The 15,591-nt window shown below is 45.9% G+C and overlaps 1 protein-coding gene across 1 annotated transcript in view; it reads left to right on the forward strand.

Annotated features, from left to right (window-relative positions):
• AASS (aminoadipate-semialdehyde synthase) overlaps positions 1-15,591 on the forward strand; it is a 97,763-nt gene that overhangs the window by 51,964 nt on the left and 30,208 nt on the right. Inside the window, exons 7-11 of the mRNA XM_088457659.1 lie at positions 11,423-11,501; positions 11,585-11,712; positions 11,950-12,098; positions 13,933-14,055; positions 14,156-14,267. Of these exons, the coding sequence (XP_088313785.1) occupies positions 11,423-11,501; positions 11,585-11,712; positions 11,950-12,098; positions 13,933-14,055; positions 14,156-14,267 (591 nt within the window). The remainder of the gene's footprint in view (positions 1-11,422; positions 11,502-11,584; positions 11,713-11,949; positions 12,099-13,932; positions 14,056-14,155; positions 14,268-15,591) is intronic.

Consider the following 15,591-nt stretch of genomic DNA (forward strand, 5'->3'; position numbering starts at 1 on the left):
CGTGGTCTGGGTCCCCCTGCATACCTCTCCTCCGCTGTGGTCAGGTCTGTGTATGCAGCGCTGTGTCCTACCAGGCCCTGTGTCTGTGTAGTTGAGTGATCAGCGCTGTTAGTGCAGGAATTGTTATTTTTCTGCATTGTATGTGACTGTGCTAGCGCTGCTGCCTGTAATTCTTTCTTCTCTAAACTGTCAGCTTTATTCCTGTCCCTGTTCTTTCTGCTAAAGCCCTTGCGGTGCGGTGCTGCAGGGTGGTCTCTCGCCTATTTAATACTTAATTGGTGAGAGAGGTCACATACGTGGTGCCATCATGTCTGAAAGTGATTTTCCCCTCCGGCTACAGTGTACCACGTGCAAAGTACCGTTAGCGGAGGGGGAGGGTAGCGCGGAGGGCCTTTGCCGGCAGTGTTTGTCCATGGCGCGGCCTATTACGGTTACAGCACCGGTACAGGAGCCGCCCTGGGCTTGTTTCGCTCAGGCGTTAACAGCTTTAGTGGGCCAGTTAGCTCCGCAGCCCGCGTTTACTCCGATGGCTTTGTCCCAGCAGTCTGTGGTGTCGTCACCCATGCAGGGGTTCCCACGACAATTGGTGGTACCCCACAGTCTCCCTATTTCCCCGCTCCCGGGTTCTCAGGAGCCAGCGTGGGTTAACTCCCTGACGAGTTCTGTACAGCACTTGTCGGATGTGTTGCAAGGGGAGTCTGTGATGCGGTCTCATAAAAGGCCGGTGGCGTCTCTGTCCGCTCCTTATGAGGATGACGAAGGGACGTCTGATGATGGGGAGATTCTAGATCCTTACGATCAGGAACCTCTCCATACTAAGGACGCTGATGCTAAGTCCAAAGTATATATTCCTGGACTTATTCGGGCGGTCCGCACAGCCTTGGTGATTGAGGACGAAGTTCCCCCAGCGGCTAAATCTAAGTATGCCTTTTTCAAAGATGTGAAGGGCGATGCCACAGTCTTTCCTCTTTCGGGTCAGTTGGTGGACCATTTAGAGGAGGCGTGGAAACAACCTGGCAAAAGATACCAGCCGCAGAGACGCCTGGCGGTGGCTTATCCGTTCGCGGATAATTATTTTGCGAAGTGGGAATCCCCTCCACAGGTGGATTCTCACGTGACCCGTCTTGTCCGTAGTGCCACATTGCCGATGCCATCCATGTCCTCCCTTAAGGATGCTACGGACCGCAAGGTAGAAATCTGCCTGAAGTCCGCTTATTCCCTTGCAGGGGGGGCAGCACGGCCGGCTATGGCCATTTGCTGGGTTGCCAGAGCGATGGAGCGCTGGGCGGATTCATTAGAGGCTTCTTTTGAATCCGACTGTCCGGCCGATCAGGCGGAGTTGATTGGCAATCTCCGTGATTCGGCCACCTACATCAACGAGGCGGCTCTAGACATTAGTACTCTGGTGTCTAGAATTTCTTCAGCAGCGGTAGCTGCTCGTCGCACCTTGTGGCTGCGATCCTGGAAGGCGGACGCAGATTCCAAGAAAGGTCTGGAAGCGTTGCCGTTTACCGGAGAAGTTCTCTTCGGTCCGGATCTGGATAAGATTGTGGCCACGCTGGCGGCAGCCAAATCTGCCTGTCTCCCGTCGGCCGCTGCTCCTTCTGGTTCGGGACCATCGTCCTTTCGGTCATCTAGGGCCCAGGGCAGGCCCAAACCACAGTCGTTTCCTCGACAGGCTGGCCCTAAGAAATCGGTCAAGCCCCGGAAGCAGGCATGGAGTACCAGACGTCCGGCCCCCAAGCCAGATGACAAGCCTGCGGCCTGACGGTCCGGGCCTCCCTTTGGGGGATCCCAGGGTGGGAGGCCGCCTGCTACAGTTCGCCCAGTGTTGGTCGACCACTACGACAGACACTTGGGTTCTGGAGGTGGTTTCCCACGGATACGCCCTCTCCTTCCGGCACAGACCCCCGGCTCGCTTCTTCACCACGGGTCTCCCATCAGACCGGAACAAGGCTACGGAGCTGCGGAAGGTATTGCACACTATGCTCCAGGCTGGAGTTATAGTGGCGGTTCCATTCTCCCAGAGGGGCCAGGGTTTCTATTCAAATCTATTTTTGGTACAGAAACCCAATGGGTCATATCATCCGATTCTCAACCTCAAAGCACTCAACAAGTCTTTGCGGGTCCCGAAGTTTCGGATGGAGACCCTGCGGTCCATCATTCTGGCGCTGGAACCTGGGGACTACTTGGTGTCATTGGACATACAGGACGCTTACCTGCATGTCCCTATTCTTTGGCGCCATCAACAGTTCCTCAGGTTTGCAATCGGCAGCGACCACTTCCAGTTTCGGGCGTTACCTTTTGGCCTGGCAACAGCACCACGTGTTTTCACCAAGGTGATGGCGGTCATGGCGGCTTCTCTGCGGCAGCAGGGAGTCCGCATGTTGCCGTATTTGGACGACCTGTTATTGGTGGCAGGATCTCCAGAGCTCCTGTTACGCCACTTGGACCTGACCATTGCACTGCTGCAACGGCACGGCTGGCTAATCAACTGGCAGAAGTCCACTCTAATCCCGTCTCGGAGGATTCTGCATCTTGGAGCCTTATTGGACTCGGGACAGCAAAGGATCTTCGTGACGGAGGACAAGATCTCTGCTTTACAGTCAAGGGTGCGCAGTTGTCTGCACAGCCGCCGGGTGTCCTTACACTCGGCGATGAGGTTACTGGGCTCCATGGTGTCGGTGTTCGACATGGTGGAATACGCCCAGTTTCACTCCAGACCTCTGCAGCACCTGATCCTGTCCAAGTGGAACGGGCTGACTCAGTCTCTGAAGTCCCAGACGATTGTGCTCACCCAGGAGGTTCGCCTGTCCCTTACGTGGTGGTTACAGACGACCCACCTCAACAAGGGACGTCCGTTCTGGGTTCCAAATTGGGTCCTGTTGACAACGGACGCCAGTCTTCGGGGCTGGGGAGCAGTTTCGGGTCCACACTTGTTCCAGGGCAGGTGGACGCCGACAGAAGCGGAGCTTCCAATAAATATCTTGGAACTCCGTGCGGTCTTCAATGCTCTCCAGCAGGCACAGCGGTTTCTCCAGGGTCGCCCGGTGCAGGTCCAGTCGGACAACGCTACCACCGTGGCCTACATAAACAGGCAAGGAGGAACTCGCAGTCGGGCGGCTCTCGTAGAGGTCTCTCGGATCCTGGTTTGGGCGGAGCGCAATCTTCCGGCCATATCAGCGGTCTTCATCCCGGGAGTGCTCAATTGGGAGGCGGACTTTCTAAGTCGCCAGGACGTTCATCCGGGGGAATGGTCCCTGCACCCGGACGTTTTTCAACTACTGGTGGACAGGTGGGGTCTTCCAGAAATCGACCTCATGGCGTCCCGGCACAACAACAAGTTGCCGGTGTACGGGTCTCGCACAAGAGACGAAGGGGCGTCTCTGGTGGATGCTCTGTCCGTCCGGTGGACGTTCCGGTTCGCATACCTGTTCCCTCCGGTCTCCCTTCTTCCACGGGTAATCCGGAAATTCAAACAGGAAGGAGGGACGCTCCTGTTGATAGCTCCCGCGTGGCCCAGACGGCACTGGTTCTCAGACCTTCAGGGTCTGTCCGTGGACATTCCTCTGCGGTTGCCGCTACGACCGGACCTTCTGTCTCAGGGTCCTTGCCTTCACCCGGACCTGACTCGGCTGTCTTTGACGGCGTGGCTGTTGAGACGGCCATGCTGAGGTCCCGGGGGTTTTCCAGCTCTGTGGTGCGTACCATGTTACGAGCTCGGAAACCGTCTTCCGCGAGGATATACCATCGCGTGTGGCATACGTTCTTCCAGTGGTGTCGACCAAGAGGTTATGCACCGCAGGAGTTTCGTCTGTCTCGGATTCTCGCCTTCCTGCAAGCGGGACTAGATCATGGGCTTCGCCTTGCTTCTTTGAAGGTACAGGTTTCGGCCCTATCTGTCTGGTTTCACCGTAGGATTGCTACAATCCCGGATGTGCGCACCTTTATGCAGGGTGTTCTCCGCATTCAGCCGCCCTTTGTTCCACCTGTGGCGCCTTGGGATTTGGCTGTGGTCCTGAGGGCTCTCCAAGGACCGCCGTTTGAACCACTGGGCTCAGTGGATCTTAAATGGCTAACAGCTAAGACTGTTTTCCTTCTGGCCATTGCTTCGGCCAGACGTGTTTCTGAGTTAGGGGCTCTTTCTTGTAGACCCCCTTTCTTGGTTTTTTATGGGAACAGGGCAGTGCTCCGCACTCGGCCCGAGTTTCTTCCCAAAGTTGTTTCCCAGTTTCATATTAACGAGGAAATAGTTGTTCCGGCCTTTAACTCACCGGGTCTTTCCGTGGGTGAGGCCTCTTTGGATGTTGTGCGGGCCTTAAGGACTTATGTTGACCGCACTTCTTCGTTTAGGAAGTCGGACGCTTTGTTTGTCCTCTTTGGCTTCCGTAAAAAGGGTTGGCCTGCTTCAAAGCAAACTTTGGCAGCCTGGATCCGTATGGCTATTTCTGAAGCTTATCTTCATGAAGGCCTACCGGTCCCTCCTTCTCTGAAGGCTCATTCCACTAGGTCTGTGGGTCCTTCGTGGGCAGCTCGACGTGGTGCCTCGGCAGTTCAGATCTGCAAGGCTGCTACGTGGTCTTCTGTCCATACCTTCGTGAGGTATTACAGGTTTGACACCTTCGCCTCTCAGGATGCTTCCTTCGGGCGGCGGATTCTCCTTTCTGCACAGGAGCGTCCCCACCCTTAAAGGATACTGCTTTGGGACATCCCCAAGGTATCCTGTGGATACCCTATGGACCCTGAAGTAGAAAATATGAGATATGGTAAGAACTTACCCTTGTTATCTCTATTTCTACGAAGTCCATAGGGTTCCACAGGACTCCCGCCCTGTCGCACCTGTGCTGCAGATGGGCTTTGCTCTGGTCACCGGTTTTCCGTCTCCCTCTGGTGAGAATGTGATTCTTGTATGTGTCCAGATCTTTGTTCTCTCTCTTCCTTCTCCTCCTCCGGCCTATGGCTTGGTAACTAACTGAGGTGCCTTGGCCCGGGGGCGGGGTATAGGAGGGGGACCTAGTGCATCCTGGGAGGCTGAAAGCTTAACTCTTTGGTGCCCTGCGACTGACGTCACACCTATACCCAAGGTATCCTGTGGAACCCTATGGACTTCGTAGAAATAGAGATAACAAGGGTAAGTTCTTACCATATCTCATATTTTTAACAAATGTCACATGGAAAGAACATTACATGCTGATGAGGTGCAATGTCACTTTATAAAATAATAGAAATGAAATTAGGTTACTTGTGAATATACAGAACGATAATGACAACAGAATGTAAAATTTCCCCTTTTTGCAGATCAAATTAATTCAATACGGAAGCTAATTTTTACATTTTAAATTACAACTACTTCTGTTTTTATTTCTTGTAAGTTGTTATAAATAGGTTCACAGAACAGCCACACATAAAACATTCACAAAACTAACTAAAGCACAATAGAAAAAACGTATATGGAGTAGTAGTATATATCTGAAGAATATTCTTTTTTAACATAGATATATAAATAATATTCTTTGGAAATTGCGCTGATATTTATGGGTATATTAATCAGTTAATTAATCTGATTTGAAAGATAAGTTTCTTTACAGGAATTATGAGGTTAGAAAGATAAATAAAATGTATGGAGAAATCCATAAAACAGATGCATAACAGGAGAATGTTTGATTTATCACAAAGTACAATGAAAAAATCAAGATTCTTCAAAAATGATAAATATTGGCTGATTTTGATAAAAGATGAAAAGTGTATGCACTTCTAGAAAGACCTGAAATTATATATAGAAAGACAAATTAGTGACTGTTTCTTTATCTATTAAAGAAAACAAATTTGAAATTTTATCATACACATTTCTAAAGAAGCAAGATAGAAATACATTAAGTCCTAAAAGCCTTAAAAAGGAGGGTAACAATTAAGAGTTAGATTATGACAATTTTAGAATATATAGTTTATTGCACATGACAAGACATTCGCTTTCCTGACAGCTCCTACTAGGCTGATTATAAAGAGTGGATAGTTTTAGAGTATCACATAAATACCATCTTATCTGTTCATGATTTATTAATTTGTTTTTATCATTTTAACTTTATACCATATGAGGGAGTTAAGCGCATTTATAATCTATAAAATACTTACTAAATAAAGAAAAGTGAACTGCATTGGCATAATTTTTTCTTTATAAAAGTAATTTGCAATTGTATTATCTTTCTACCGGTAGTAAATAGTACTCTCTTGTGAACATGGGGCCTGATACTGAATTTATCACATATGAGATGTCATTTCCATAAAAAGGAAAGGTTATTTAGAGCATTAATATCCATATGCTTAGCTGTATGCATCACAAATTGTGTTCAGGTCTATACCAGTAGCATATGCACTTGGTTTGTGTTGTGCATACATTATATACACTTACACACAGAATTTTAACTAAGTGTTTTGCTTTGAAAATATTTATATTTATTATTATCTTTTATATGGAGCCAAGAGTGTTCCGCGGCGCCTTACAAAGTACGTAAACATATCGGTGAACAGGAATCCAGTGACTTACAGTACAGTGCAGAACAAAGACATGGTTTATACACATTGCTGTGTTAGCAATTAAAACATTAAAAATGAGCAGCAGGGAGTCGGCATTCAAGTGTTAGGTGCCCTTGTGGGGAGAAAGGAGTGGAAGAAAGTATAAGGAGAAGCACATGAGGGACGAGGGCCCTGCTCGTGAGAACTTACATTCTAAAGAGGAGAGGCAGACAAACAGGTGTAACACAAATTTGGTAGACAGGGAGGAAAGAGCATGTAGTAGATTAGGATGACAGCTGAAAGGCTATGATGAAGTAAGCCCGTTTGAAGATTTGTAGAGAGATGGATTGCCTGATAGTGAGAGAGTTCCATAGGTAGCGGACAGCACGGGCAAAATCTTGGAGGTGGGAGGAAGTAATCAGTTGGCAGGAGAGATGGCATGCATTTGTTGAGCGAAGTGGACGGGTGGGAGTGTGAAGGGAGATGAGGTTAGAGATGTAAATGGGAAAGGATTGGGTGAGGGCTTTGTAGGGGAGTGTAAAAACATTGAATTGGGTTCTGAATTGGAAGGGGAGCCAGAGTTGGGGCAGATGTAAAATGTTTGGAGTGGAAGATGAGCCGAGCAGCAGCATTGAGTACAGATTGGAGTGGATAGAGGTGGGAGTCTGGGAGGCCAGATAGGAGGAGGTTACATTAGTCCAATCCAATCTGGAAATGACAAGGGTTTTCATAGCATCCAGGGTGAAAAAGGATCTAATCCCGGAAATATTTTTGAGATGGAAACGGCAGGGCTGCAAGGGGTGCTGAACGTGTGGTTTGAAGGAGAGGGAGGAGTCCGGGATAACTCCAAGACAGCGCACTTTGAGCTAGAGGAGTTCGTTGTTCCATCAATTGATAACCTCATTTCCCACAATTATATTATGCAGGAGGGTGGAAAGATGATCAGCTCAGTCTTAGACCTGTTAAGTTCAAGAAAGCGCTAGGACATCCAGGAAGAGATAGCAGAGAGACAGTTGGGTGAGGAGAGAAGGGGAGAGGTCAGGGGAGGAAAGGCAGATCTGAATATCATCAGCATATATATAATATATGCGCTACAAGCAGTGAGGTGTATGTTTTTAAAAATGTGTGGGTACCGCAGGATGTGCTGTGAGTCACAGACCTGTGTGCGCCGCAGCAGCCAATAACAGCCCTCAGCGTATCCCCAACAAATCACAGGAGTCCTCAGCGTCTCCATGTCCAATCGCCGCTCGAGCCCTGCCGACCTCCCCCCCCCCCACCTGCCTCCTAACCCCGGCGGCTGCTAGTCAGGCTGTGATTGCACAGATTGCTACCTCTCTCCAGGGGACCCTCAGCCTATGTGACCCACTGCAGCATGTAATCGGCCCTGCAGTGTGCGGTTGCGCAGGGCTGGCACCAGGGTTCTACCAGTGTGGCTGACACGGGGCACTTAATGCGCTGCCCCCCAGACACCGGCAGCGGCGCTAGGGTCTGGCGCTGGTGACGTTACTGTCAGTGCCCCACTGGTCAGCTAACTCTGCCTCCAGTATGCCCCGCAGCTTCAAGCTTTTGGCTGTCGGCATTTGCGCCTCTCCTCCCATCAAGTGCTGAATCCCGGGCCACAGAATTACCAGCATGATGTCCTCTCCACACAGTCCAAGGGACATCACTCAGAGGTAAGGAAGTGAACAGGGATATACAAGTGAGGGGATACCATCTGTAACTTGAACTCCACCTGTGGCTGTCAACACAGGAGGCCAGGGAGGTGGACACTGCCCGGAACAGGAGGGAGCTGGAGGTCTACACCTGGCTACTGAGGGAGACACTAGGGCTACAGCTCAAGATAGAAACTGACAACAATGACCCAACTGTGGTTTCACAGCAAGAGGAAGGTGTTAATCACTGCCTCAACTGCTATCTACCGATTACCCCCCTCCCTACCCTCAGTACAGCCCCAGCTTATATCCTGACAACCTCCCTACCCCCAGTACAGCCCCAGCTGCTATCTACCCTTACCCCCTCCCTACCCCCAGTACTACCTGCCTCTAACCCCCTCCTTGCTCCCCCAGCACTGTTCCAACTGCCGTCTGCACTTACCCTCTTCCAACCCCCAGCTCTACCCCAACTTCTCCCTGCCTCTAACCTCAGCTCTACCCCAAATGCTACGTAACCCCAGCACTGCCCAAGCTGCTACCTGACCCCAGCACTGTCCCAACTTCTGCCTGCCATCATCCCCCATAATATGTGATGGGACCCAGAAACCATGACATAGGACCTCAATTTTTTGAAGTGGGGAGTTCCTGGGACCCACAGTTTTTTTTTTTTTTTTTTTTTGCTCAGCGCGATCACTGGTATGAGTGCTTAATGGTCTGATGGCAAGAGACAGAGGTGATTGTTCAATCTTAATCTTTCTGGATCTCTCTGCAGCATTTGATACTGTGGACCACAGGATTCTAATTGAGCGCCTGAAAAATTTCTGTGGACTGGATGGCACAGTCCTTACCTTAGCTGGTTCAAATAATTTCTGACTGGCAGGTCACAGAGAGTTTCTTCTGGAGTAAACTCTTCACCACCAGTGCCACTTCCATGCGGTGTCCACAGGGTTATATCCTATTTCCCTTGCTTTTTTACAGTATACATGCTACCATTGGGTGAAATAATCATATGTCATGGCCTGGTCTACCACTTCTATGCAGATAATACAGAACTGTACATGTCCTTTGCTTCAGGTACAGAGAACCCCATAACAACCCTAAATGGCTGCCTAGCTGAGCTTCAGGAGTGGATGAGTGACAGTTAGCTGAGACTGAACCCTGATAAAACAGAGATCCTTATGATCGATCACAGGACAAGGCTACAGCATAGCCAACCAACAGGACTTACACTTGGGGGTTCAGAATTACAAAACACTGAACATGTGCAGACTCTTGGTGTTGTCCTGGATAGTGGCTTGATTCTTAAACATCAGGTATCAGCCACAAGCAAATCCTCATTCTATCATCTGAGGAACAGCCAGAATCGAGCACTTAATTCCCGCAGAAGATCTGCCTAAAGTCAGGCATGCATTTATATCATCACGCCTAGACTACTGCAACGCCCTCTGTCTCCCAGCAAAAGAATTGCACCCTTGCAGATGGTACAAAATGCAGCTTCCCGGCTTTTAACCAACCAGCCCCGTTCCAGCCACATAACACCCATTGTGTACTCTCTTCACTGACTGCCTGTCAGATGGCGAATTGTTTTCAAGATTAGCTTACTGACTTTCAAAGTCCTACATGACCAGGGCCCAAGGCACCTGAAGCGGCTTCTGATTCCTTACTGTCCCACTCGATTACTGTGATCCGTTGATGAAGGACAATTAACAGTACCTAGAATCTCTTGGAATTTGTCTGGGGGTCGAGCTTTGAACTTTGTGGCTCCGACTTTATGGAACTCACTTCCCCGCACAGTTCGAGAGGCCTTCCAATCCAGAATCCTTCAAATATAGGCTCAAGACTCACCTATTCACCCAAGTATTTCACGAATGTCCCTATTTAAGCTTGTTTTGTAATTTTGTACTGTAAAGGCAAATGTAAAGCACTTTGAGTCCTTTAGGAGAAAAGCGCTATATAAATAACATTATTATTATTATTATTATTATTATTATTAGTCTGTGACCGACGTCTTTTACAGACAAATCGTCTGTACACGCTGGCCGACACACACACACGATATATCAGCAGTTCAATTGAACGCTCGATATATCAACCAATGTATACCCAGGACAAACTTCATGTTTACAAATAAACATTTTTGGGGAAATAAGCACCATTAGTCTATTATGTGCTATTAGTTGCAGAAGACTAATTGCATTATCAGTAACCAGTGCATCACTATGAGGGGAATGTGGTCATAATACTGACCGTGGGGATTCCTCGTTCAGAATGCCTGTGTCGGAATCCCGAAGATAAGTATGGGGGTTAGGGTTAGGCACTAATGGGGGAGGGTTGGGTTTAGGGTGCGAGGAGGGTTAGGTTTAGGGACCGGGCAGAGAGGGTTAGGGGTGGGGAGAGGGGGCAGGTGTCTATATTCTAACCCTGTCGGGATGTCGGCGTCGGGATTCTGACCACCAGGATCCCGAGCACTGGCATCCCGTACCCACAGCACTTTCTCCCCACCTCTTGCTCTCCCCCATTCTTTTTCTTCCCCATACCAACACTTTCTCCCCACCTCTCCTTCTCCCTCCCCTGCTGTCTCTCTCTAACTCCATCTATTCATCTCTCCTTTTTATTATGTAGATATTAGTAAATTGGTCTTTTTCTTAATTTATGATCTTACTGATCAAAGTTCAGATGGCTATTTTCTAAAATATGTTAACAAAGGAATCCCACAGGAACACTGGGGAAATTTACTATGTTAAATATGTCAATAAAACAAGAGTTCAGACAAATTGTCAAAAAATTACTGAAAATTTGAAAGTAACTTTTGGGAGTTTAGCATGTCTGTGTAGCTTGTCCCATGAGGATCTGTATGCTACAGATTGTGCTATGCATTGCAATTCACCAAGATGTCAACAATATGAACTTATAATGGTCAACTGTATTGGAATGTACTGTATAGCCTGTCCCTATTATACATGTGGCCTTTTTCTGTATGATACTTGTCTAACTTTTCTCCCCAACTTTGCCCTTTTTTTTGTACCAATTCCTTCCTTCAAATCTATTCATTTATTTCTCAAAAAAGTATGGCCAGCAGCTTCTTTGTTTATAGGGAAAATCCAATTTATACTGTGATATGTTAAAAATATAAAGCTGATATACTGAATGTTTATTTTTAACATATCGCAGTATAAACTGAATATCCCCTATAAACAAACAAGCTGCTGGCCATAATTCAGTCATAACTCCGCAATGTATTTTACCTTGTTCTTTAGGGAGCGCAAGAAATGTTTAATGAACTTCCCACTGAATTTGTTGAACCTCATGAACTGAAAGAAGTATCCAAGACTGGAGGTACAGTAATGCAAATCTCGTGACAGACAGTTTTTGACAGAATGTAATTGTTTTATAGAGCTTATTTCTCAACTTCCTGCTAGATCTCAGGAAAGTGTATGCAACTGTATTAAGTCGTCACCACCACCTTGTAAGGAAAACTGATGGAGTATATGACCCATTAGAGTATGAAAAGAACCCTGAACTCTACACCTCCCGGTTTAACACCGATGTAAGACTAACTCATTCTTTTAACATAACATGTTTTAGAGTGTGTGTTTAAAAGATTCCTTAACGTGTCTGCAGCTCTGCATTAAAATGACAAAGTAAGTGTTGCACAGTATGCTTTTTTCTCTTTTAAGTCCTAACCTGTAGCCATCTTTATTTGGCTGATGTTACCCAATCAGTCTCACATGGCGATCTTTCTGACACCCTACCGTATTGTGTGGCTTTTGTTTTTCACCTAAAGATTGCGCCTTACACAACATGTTTGATTAATGGAATATACTGGGATCCGCACACCCCCCGTTTACTAAATAGACAGGATGCTCAGAGGCTGTTGGCTCCCGTGAAGTCGACTTCAGTTGCCACAGAGGGATGTCCCAAACTACCGCACAAGTAGGCACTGCTGCTATAACATACTCTGATTTCACTTGTTCATGTGTGGATTCTGTTTACAACACTTGTGAGCTACAGAAGTAGTGTAATTGATGTTACTGTTTGCACAATATGGGCTTTATTCAGAGTCAGATTAAATGTTATTTGCAGTTTTTTTTTTTATTTGTAATTAGATTATCTTACAAATGAATTAAGATATACTGGAGGCATAACATAATTGCCAACATTTTATTTCTCCTCTCAGGGAGAAGTCTGGGGAGGGACTGGGTTCTACAAATCATTAGGCCCAACCCCCATCGGAACAAAATGGTGCAAATCTCGGGTCTGCAGGGAGGGGGCAGGACTAAAGTGACATCACATCATATTGGCCTCACCCCTTCCCTACAGATCTGCAATTTCTGGTATCTCCCCATCCTGCCCAGTTCACTAGGAAGTGGGCAGGATGTGGAAGATCCACCTACTCTTCCAGGGGTCAGAGGGACTACCTGAAACATTGGGAGTATCCTGGACCTTCCAGGAGAGAAGGTAAGTATGAGGCTTACTTTTTAAAGCTACATGCTTTTTAGACAATTGGATGTCTAAAGCCATAAGTTAAAATAATTTTGTGACTCACTTACTGTCTCTAAAATCCTTTTTCTCAATGCCCATTTCAGGGTAAGTTTCATGCTGCTTTTTTCCTGGTACTCCTTTTCTGTAATATAGAATCGGCAATATTGTTTAAACTCACCAGTTTAAAATGAAGTGGGTGTTTAAGCTGTGCTCCTTTTTTAAGTTTTCGGATGCGGCGGTTTGTGCTGCCTAAGACAGATGAGATAGGTAGCAATGTAGAATCCTGAGGAGCTAGAAATATCCTCAATATATGGTTATTAGATATAATGGTGTTTGTCAATGCTCTGCAAATGTATGTTTATAAGAGACTCCTAAAAGATATATTAGACCTGTTGAGCATCCACAAACACCTTTCTATCTAATCACACCACTTTAAGTGTACTTGTTACACTTTACATTACATTGCTACCGAACACCACTAAAATAGCTGCAGGCCGGTTCTGTGACATGAAAAAAGAAGACCTAGGGGAAAAATGTAGTTGCATGGAGCTTGGGGCTCCAGTGAGAGAGAAGCAGATTAGTAACATTTAAAGATTAGTGGGGAGATGTATCAAGTCTTGGAGAGAAAGTTACCCAAAGCAACCAATCCACTTCTAATGCTGGATACACACTTAACGATATGTACCCAGCTGGTGTCTCATGCGACGGGTCCTAGCGGTGGTGCTGGCACTGGCAAATGCGTACATACTTGCCGATGCCGGGAGCGAGGGCACGAGCCATGCTGCATTCGGCAGCATGGCCGCCACTGACGATATCGCAGATCCGACAGAGAAAGTCTCTTGACTATGTGTGGGAGCACGCATTGTCAGCGACATAGCGGGTACACACTGCCTGATGTGGACGATATGTCGCATGTACCTGCCTTATCTGTAATTTACTTAGCATAGTCTTGGAATTGACAGATGCTGGTGGTTGCTTAGAGCAACTTCTCCTCTTTATATCTCTCTCCAAGGTTTGATGCATCTCCCCTTGGGTAATAATGAAGCCTTGACTTAAATATATGGACAAGTCATTTAATAATTTCAGCATCTACTACACATGTTGTCTACATACAAATGATGTTGGCACTTATTTGGGCTGAACAAATCTAAATGGAAACCATGATATTTCAGTTTTGTCTGAAGCAATATTGAAGAGTGCAGTCTGTCAGTTTGTCTAAACTTCATAATTTGTTGGTATAAGATATTTTGATATATTTATGTGTATGGGTTTTTATCCTTTGAAGACTTTTAGCAATTGGTGACATCTCTGCAGACACCGGAGGATCTATTGAGTTTATGACTGAGTGTACAACAATTGATATGCCATTTTGCATGTATGATGCTGACCAGCATATCATTCATGACAGGTGAGCTATTATCTGACTGAGTCTACGTATACTGTATAATTGATCTATTCAGTAAGTGTTTGAATAAAGGAATCAACTTTGAGGTTTTTTTTTTCCCTAGTGTTGAAGGTAATGGTATCCTTATGTGCTCCATTGATAATTTGCCAGCACAACTCCCAATTGAAGCAACAGAGTACTTTGGAGATCGGTTATATCCTTACCTTGAAGAGATGGTAAGAAATTTACAGGAGTTTTGAGGGATTCACTTAAAGTGCTTAATTCCAGAGTAAATTTATCTCTTGATGTATTTGTGGGGACGTTTTATGGAAAGGTCCACAGGAAACTATCACTGGCTGCAGCTATTGGATATTTTACAGATCCCAGTTTGAACAACACTGGCAGCTGTTTTGGAATTTTGTCAAGTAGTTTTGGGGTTGATGTATCAAACATTGAAAAGCGGGGATAAGTGGACCAGTGGAAAAGTTCATAGCAGCCATTCAGCTTCTACCTATTACTTTTACAGAATATACTTGGTAAATGCCACATTGATGCTGATTGGTTACTATGGGCAACTTCTCCACTGGTCACTGTTTCACTACTTGAATACATCAACCCTTTTGTTTCTGTTTGTCCAAACAAACAAAGATTATTAACTTTTTTTTAAACCTACTAAAATGGATAAATGCTACAAATATGTATTTTGAGTCTTCTTGTGGCAATTCTTTACCTTTTAGTTGGTGCAGTTTCAATTGGATACCGGCCTATGACTCCATTGATATGCTCATCCTTGTCAATGCAGATTGGAGAATTTTATTGACGGACTCTCCTCTCATACCAAATTTCTAAAGCAGCAATGGATAAAAAATAATTATTTAAACACGCAGTGTTGGGTTTATTTGGTCTATCAAGTTAATATTCAAGGCAATGTAATTTTAGTCACCCCATACAAACAAAATGTTATGATGAAATTCTAGTTTATATTAAACATTGGACAGTATGACTTGATATCATGCTGCAGGAGCTAAACAAAGGAAGAAGCAGTTGATGTGCTGTAACACCACAATGATGTCATTGCCTGTAGGAATGCGTCAGCCGAAGCACCGCAGTTTGTGTAAGGCTTCTATACACAGTGGCGGTAGTTTTATAACAAGTTAGTGTCTAGAACAGGGGTAGGCAATAAGCAGCCATCCAGCTGATGATGAACTACAATTCCCAGCATGCCATGCAACTGTTTTAGCATGGCTAAATAGCAAAACTGGCAAAGCATGCTGGGATGTGTAGTTCTATAATAGCTGGGGGTCGCTTATTGCCCACCCCTAGTCTAGAAGCTATACATGTATTATTGATGTTTTGTAAATGTACTATATGAGACATTTATTGAAGTTGTTACACTGGAAAATGGTGTAACCCACCACATACAATATTGTAACAGTCATGATATTATATTTAATTTATAAAATAAAAAAGCACATATTTAATATGAATAACAGCAGTGCACAAAAAGTACCGACTAATAGTATTCAATTTAAAATTTCACTCAAACTTTATTGTATATGC

This window comes from Taudactylus pleione, unplaced genomic scaffold, assembly GCF_031769625.1.
Source record: "Taudactylus pleione unplaced genomic scaffold, aTauple2 ptg000041l, whole genome shotgun sequence".
Taxonomy (NCBI): domain Eukaryota; kingdom Metazoa; phylum Chordata; class Amphibia; order Anura; family Myobatrachidae; genus Taudactylus; species Taudactylus pleione.